Raw genomic sequence first — 7500 nt, forward strand, 5'->3', positions numbered from 1 at the left:
ACCCCTCATCTCTGGAATCAATCATAGAATCCCCACAGTGCAGAAGGAGGCCATTCGGCCCATCGAGTCCACACGGACCACAATCCCACCCAGGCCCTATCCCCGTAACCCCACATATTAACCCTGCTAATCCCTCTAATCTACGTACCCCGGGACACTAAGGGACAATTTAGCATGGCCAATCCACCTAACCTGCACATCTTTGGACACTAAGGGACAATTTAGCACGGCCAATCCACCGAACCTGCACATCTTTGGACACTAAGGGACAATTTCGCATGGCCAATCCCCCTAACCTGCACATCTTTGGACACTAAGGGACAATTTAGCATGGCCAATCCCCCTAACCTACACATCTTTGGACAATAAGGGACAATTTCGCATGGCCAATCCCCCTAACCTGCACATCTTTGGACACTAAGGGACAATTTAGCATGGCCAATCCCCCTAACCTACACATCTTTGGACACTAAGGGACAATTTAGCATGGCCAATCCCCCTAACCTACACATCTTTGGACACTAAGGGACAATTTAGGACGGCCAATCCACCCTAACCCACACGCCTTTCGGACTGTGGGAGGAAACCGGAGCACCCGGAGGAAACCCACGCAGACACGGGGAGAACGTGCAAACTCCACACAGACAGCGACCCGAGCCGGGAATCGAACCCAGGTCCCTGGAGCTGTGAGGCAGCAGTGCCAAGCCGCACGGTACCACCCTGTCTCTGGAATCAATCTGGGGAACCTCCTCTGAACTGCCTCCAATGCCACTACATCTTTCCGCCAACACGGGGACCAAAACTGTGCAAATACTCCAGGTGCGGCCTCACCAGTGCCTGGTATAGTTGCAGCAACACTTCCTCACCTTTATATTCTATCCCTTTAGCTATAAATGCTAGCGTCCCACTCGCTGTATTTATTATCTGCTGTACCTGCATTCTGGTTTTCCGTGACACCCAGGTCCCTCTGCACCGCAACACCCCCGCGGCCTCTCCCCATTTCGATAAGCCGACTTCATATTTTTGCAACCAAAATGCACAACCTCAAACTTTACACCTCAGTCGGACCGAATGAAACACTACAATGTGGGCAGCGAACTACGCTCAGAGATCACTACAGATTACCAGCAAACTTCAACCGTCCATTCGGTACAAGGTGGGCAAAGACTACACTCCCTGAGAGAGAGAGGACTGAGAGACACCAGTCAGTGTACAGATATCTCCCTGAGAGAGAGAGAGGGGACTGAGAGACACCAGTCAGTGTACAGATATCTCGCTGAGAATGAGAGAGGACTGAGAGACACCAGTCAGTGTACAGATATCTCCCTGAGAGAGAGGGGACTGAGAGACACCAGTCAGTGTACAGATATCTCCCTGAGAGAGAGAGAGAGGGGACTGAGAGACACCAGTCAGTGTACAGATATCTCCCTGAGAGAGAGAGGGGGGACTGAGAGACACCAGTCAGTGTACAGATATCTCCCTGAGAGAGAGAGAGAGGACTGAGAGACACCAGTCAGTGTACAGATATCTCCCTGAGAGAGAGAGAGGACTGAGAGACACCAGTCAGTGTACAGATATCTCCCTGAGAATGAGAGAGGACTGAGAGACACCAGTCAGTGTACAGATATCTCCCTGAGAGAGAGAGAGGGGACTGAGAGACACCAGTCAGTGTACAGATATCTCCCTGAGAGAGAGAGAGGACTGAGAGACACCAGTCAGTGTACAGATATCTCCCTGAGAGAGAGAGGGGACTGAGAGACACCAGTCAGTGTACATATATCTCCCTGAGAGAGAGAGAGAGAGGGGACTGAGAGACACCAGTCAGTGTACAGATATCTCCCTGAGAGAGAGAGGGGACTGAGAGACACCAGTCAGTGTACAGATATCTCCCTGAGAGAGAGAGAGAGGGACTGAGAGACACAAGTCAGTGTACAGATATCTCCCTGAGAGAGAGAGAGGGGACTGAGAGACACCAGTCAGTGTACAGATATCTCCCTGAGAGAGAGGGGACTGAGAGACACCAGTCAGTGTACAGATATCTCCCTGAGAGAGAGAGAGGGGACTGAGAGACACCAGTCAGTGTACAGATATCTCCCTGAGAGAGGACTGAGACACACCAGTCAGTGTACAGATATCCCCCTGAGAGAGAGAGAGGGGACTGAGAGACACCAGTCAGTGTACAGATATCTCCCTGAGAGAGAGAGAGAGAGAGAGAGGACTGAGAGACACCACTCAGTGTACAGATATCTCCCTGAGAGAGAGAGGGGACTGAGAGACACCAGTCAGTGTACAGATATCTCCCTGAGAGAGAGAGAGAGAGAGAGGACTGGGAGACACCAGTCAGTGTATAGATATCTCCCTGAGAGAGAGAGGACTGAGAGACACCAGTCAGGGTACAGATATCTCCCTGAGAGAGAGAGAGAGGACTGGGAGACACCAGTCAGGGTACAGATATCTCCCTGAGAGAGAGAGAGGTGGGACTGAGAGACACCAGTCAGTGTACAGATATCACCCTGAGAGAGAGAGAGGGGACTGAGAGACACCAGTCAGTGTACAGATATCTCCCTGAGAGAGAGAGGGGACTGAGAGACACCAGTCAGTGTACAGATATCTCCCTGAGAGAGAGAGAGGGGACTGAGAGACACCAGTCAGTGTACAGATATCTCCCTGAGAGAGAGAGGGGACTGAGAGACACCAGTCAGTGTACAGATATCTCCCTGAGAGAGAGAGAGGGACTGAGAGACACCAGTCAGTGTACAGATATCTCCCTGAGAGAGAGAGAGGGGACAGAGGGACACCAGTCAGTGTACAGATATCTCCCTGAGAGAGAGAGAGAGAGAGAGGACTGGGAGACACCAGTCAGTGTATATATATCTCCCTGAGAGAGAGAGGGGACTGAGAGACACCAGTCAGTGTACAGATATCTCCCTGAGAGAGAGAGGGAGGACTGGGAGACACCAGTCAGGGTACAGATATCTCCCTGAGAGAGAGGGGACTGAGGGACACCAGTCAGTGTACAGATATCTCCCTGACAGAGAGGGGGGACTGAGAGACACCAGTCAGGGTACAGATATCTCCCTGAGAGAGAGAGAGAGGACTGGGAGACACCAGTCAGGGTACAGATATCTCCCTGAGAGAGAGGGGACTGAGAGACACCAGTCAGTGTACAGATATCTCCGAGGGAGAGAGAGGGGACTGAGAGACACCAGTCAGTGTACAGATATCTCCCTGAGAGAGAGGGAGGGGACTGAGAGACACCAGTCAGTGTACAGATATCTCCCTGAGAGAGAGAGGGGACTGAGAGACACCAGTCAGTGTACAGATATCTCCCTGGGAGAGAGAGAGGGGACTGAGAGACACCAGTCAGGGTACAGATATTTCCCTGAGAGAGAGGGGACTGAGAGACACCAGTCAGTGTACAGATATCTCCCTGAGAGAGAGAGAGAGAGGACTGAGAGACACCAGTCAGTGTACAGATATCTCCCTGAGAGAGAGAGAGGGGACTGAGAGACACCAGTCAGGGTACAGATATCTCCCTGAGAGAGAGAGAGGGGACTGAGAGACACCAGTCAGTGTACAGATATCTCCCTGAGAGAGAGGGGACTGAGAGACACCAGTCAGTGTACAGATATCTCCGAGGGAGAGAGAGGGGACTGAGAGACACCAGTCAGTGTACAGATATCTCCCTGAGAGAGAGGGAGGGGACTGAGAGACACCAGTCAGTGTACAGATATTTCCCTGAGAGAGAGAGAGAGGGGAGTGAAAGACACCAGTCAGTGTACAGATATCTCCCTGAGAGAGAGAGGGGACTGAGAGACACCAGTCAGTGTACAGATATCTCCCTGGGAGAGAGAGAGGGGACTGAGAGACACCAGTCAGGGTACAGATATTTCCCTGAGAGAGAGGGGACTGAGAGACACCAGTCAGTGTACAGATATCTCCCTGAGAGAGAGAGAGAGAGAGAGAGGACTGAGAGACACCAGTCAGTGTACAGATATCTCCCTGAGAGAGAGAGAGGGGACTGAGAGACACCAGTCAGTGTACAGATATCTCCCTGAGAGAGAGGGGACTGAGAGACACCAGTCAGTGTACAGATATCTCCCTGAGAGAGAGAGAGGGGACTGAGAGACACCAGTCAGTGTACAGATATCTCCCAGAGAGAGAGAGAGGGGACTGAGAGACACCAGTCAGGGTACAGATATCTCACTGAGAGAGAGAGAGGGGACTGAGAGACACCAGTCAGTGTACAGATATCTCCCTGAGAGAGAGAGAGAGGACGGAGAGACACCAGTCAGTGTACAGATATCTCCCTGAGAGAGAGAGGGGACTGAGAGACACCAGTCAGTGTACAGATATCACCCTGAGAGAGAGAGAGAGAGGACTGAGAGACACCATTCAGTGTACAGATATCTCCCTGAGAGAGAGAGGGGACTGAGAGACACCAGTCAGTGTACAGATATCTCCCTGAGAGAGAGAGGGGACTGAGAGACACCAGTCAGTGTACAGATATCTCGCTGAGAGAGAGAGAGGGGGGACTGAGAGACACCAGTCAGTGTACAGATATCACCCTGAGAGAGAGAGGACTGAGAGACACCAGTCACTGTACAGATATCTCCCTGAGAGAGAGAGAGAGGACTGAGAGACACCAGTCAGTGTACAGATATCACCCTGAGAGAGAGAGGACTGAGAGACACCAGTCAGTGTACAGATATCTCCCTGAGAGAGAGAGAGGACTGAGAGACACCAGTCAATGTACAGATATCTCCCTGAGAGAGAGGGGACTGAGAGACACCAGTCAGTGTACAGATATCTCCCTGACAGAGAGGGGGGACTGAGAGACACCAGTCAGGGTACAGATATCTCCCTGAGAGAGAGAGAGAGGACTGAGAGACACCAGTCAGTGTATAGATATCTCCCTGAGAGAGAGAGAGAGAGGACTGAGAGACACCAGTCAGTGTACAGATATCTCCCTGAGAGGGGACTGAGAGACACCAGTCAGTGTACAGATATCTCCCTGAGAGAGAGGGGACTGAGAGACACCAGTCAGTGTACAGATATCTCCCTGAGAGAGAGGGGACTGAGAGACACCAGTCTGTGTATTGATACCTGGACAGGGTGTCTGTGAGGTATGAGGGGTTTGGTGAACATTCGATGTATTCGTTTTAAAGCATTCTGTCCACTGCACCAGCCCAGTTTATGCTGGTTTGATTGTATATACACCAGCATCCTCACGCTTTTATTCTCACTCGCATTCCATTCCCGAGCCCCCGTGTCAGGGCAGATCTTGACCCAAATCTAAGCCCTTGGCCTTACTCGAGCAGCCTTGCCGGCTTGGATCACCGATCGGGGGACGGGAGCCTTACCCTGCGTGGGGATGACCGTGTGCGTGACGGGCTGGACGACGGTTTGGAGAGCGGTGGGACAGCACGGCACCGTGTGGAGCAGCTCAGCCACCCCGCTGCCGGACAGCCGCTGCGGGGGCAGCTGGCTCACCCCCACCGCGGGGCGGGGGCTGTTCACCAGCACCACCGTCCGGCCGTCGGGTTTCTGATTGGGTTGCAGCATCCTGGAGAGGGGGAGGGAGGGAGGGAGGGAGCGAGAGAGGGGGGGGAGAGAGAGAGAGATGTTAACACCAGAAAATATTCAGCACCACATCACTGAGCGCAGAGGGCTTTCATCCCAAGATGCATTTCAAATTGAAGGATAGTTGGGGAGGTGTAAATTATTTGTGACGTCGGAAGGAGGAATGTTATTCAAAAGCAACATTCGACCAACCGGGGGGGGGGGGGGGGGGGGGGAACGTTTTTGGGTCGGGGGCAGGCCCACGGCGCTGACCGTGCTGCGTGGGAGTAACCCAGGTGTGCAAAAGGGGCCTTTGTTTTGCTCCAATCGGATGCTGGAGCCGAAGCGGCATATACGGACAGAGGTGTGAGCGAGGCGGTGGACCATGCGCGCACGCGCAGAGCGGGAGAAACACACCTCCCCGTTCGCCTTCATGCAGACGGGCTTGGGGCGGGGAGGGGGGGCCTGGAGCCTCGGCAATCTCCGGGGCAAGAAGCAGCGTATACGGGCAGAGGTGTGAGCGAGGCGGCGGATCGTGCGCACGCGCAGAGCGGGAGGAACGCGCCGACCCGTTCACCTTCATGCGGGCGGGCTTGGGGCGGGGAGCGGAGGTCCGGAGCCTCTGCGATCTCTGGGGCAGAAGCGGCATATACGGACAGAGGTGCGCGCAAGGCGGCTGACCATGCGCGCACGCGCAGAGCAGGAGGAACGCACCTACCTGTTCACCTTCATGCGGACGGGCTTGGGGCGGGGAGGGGGGTCCGGAGCCTCGGCGATCTCCTCGATCAGCTTCTTGGTGACTTTGTACTTGGGCAAGAACTCCTGGGACTCGTAGCGGGAGAGGCGGCCCTCGATGTTGACCAGGTTGAAGATGCTGAGGTCCACCTGCTGGGGGGTGGGAGGGGAGGGGGAAAGAGGTGGCAGCTTCAGTCAGGGTCTCAGGACAGGAGCGTCACTGACACTGCCCAACCATCCCCGACATACAGACCCCTATATCGACCTCTCCTATCGTTCAAAAACTAGGCGCCACTTCTGACCGCACCCGCTCTCGCCATCGGCCACTCTCCCTCAATGTCTTCTTCACAGTCGCCCAGAACTCCGTGGCCCCCCCACCCCCAGTGCAGACTGCGGCCTCGTGCTCACTCACCCACTCAACCCCCCGCTTTCAAATCCCTCCATAGTCCTCATCCCACCCTCCAAATCTCCCCATAGCCCCACCAACCGGCTGGTGCCTCCTCCAGACACTAGACCCCTCCCTATCTCTAACCTCCTCCAGACACTACACCCCCTCCCGATCTCTGTAACCTCCTCCAGCCCCTACACCCCTCCCTATCTCTGTAACCTCCTCCAGCCCCGACACCCCTCCCTATCTCTGTAACCTCCTCCAGCCCCCTACATCCCCTCCCTATCTCTGTAACCTCCTCCACCCCCCTACACCCCCTCCCTATCTCTGTAACCTCCTCCAGTCCCTACACCCTTCCTATCTCTGTAACCTCCTCCAGCTCCTACACCCCTCCCTATCTCTGTAACCTCCACCAGCCCCTACACCCCTCCCTATCTCTGTAACCTCCTCCAGCCCCGACACCCCTCCCTATCTCTGTTACCTCCTCCAGCCCCTACACCCCTCCCTATCTCTGTAACCTCCTCCAGCCTCGACACCCCTCCCTATCTCTGTAACCTCCTCCTGCCCCGAAAACCCTTTCTCTGTCACCTCCTCCAGCCCCCACACCCCTCCCTATCTCTGTAACCTGCTCCAGCTCCGACACCCCTCCCTATCTCTGTAACCTCCTCCAACCCCTACACCCCCTCCCTATCTCTGTAACCTCCACCAGCCCCTACACCCCTCCCTATCTCTGTAACCTCCTCCAACCCCTACACCCCCTCCCTATCTCTAACCTCCTCCAGCCCCGACATCCCTCCCTATCTCTGTAATCTCCT

General features: G+C 54.6%; 1 protein-coding gene across 1 annotated transcript in view; it reads right to left on the bottom strand.

Moving 5' to 3' along the window:
- Nucleotides 1–5313: 5313 nt before the first annotated feature.
- Nucleotides 5314–7500, bottom strand: part of LOC144490577 (helicase SRCAP-like) — a gene marked incomplete at both ends in the record, with an annotated part of 26931 nt that continues 24744 nt past the window's right edge. Inside the window, 2 exons of the mRNA XM_078208290.1 lie at nucleotides 5314–5566; nucleotides 6281–6450. Coding sequence (XP_078064416.1) covers nucleotides 5314–5566; nucleotides 6281–6450 — 423 coding nt within the window. The remainder of the gene's footprint in view (nucleotides 5567–6280; nucleotides 6451–7500) is intronic.

The sequence above is a fragment of the Mustelus asterias genome, unplaced genomic scaffold (genome assembly GCF_964213995.1).
Source record: "Mustelus asterias unplaced genomic scaffold, sMusAst1.hap1.1 HAP1_SCAFFOLD_3453, whole genome shotgun sequence".
NCBI lineage: Eukaryota > Metazoa > Chordata > Chondrichthyes > Carcharhiniformes > Triakidae > Mustelus > Mustelus asterias.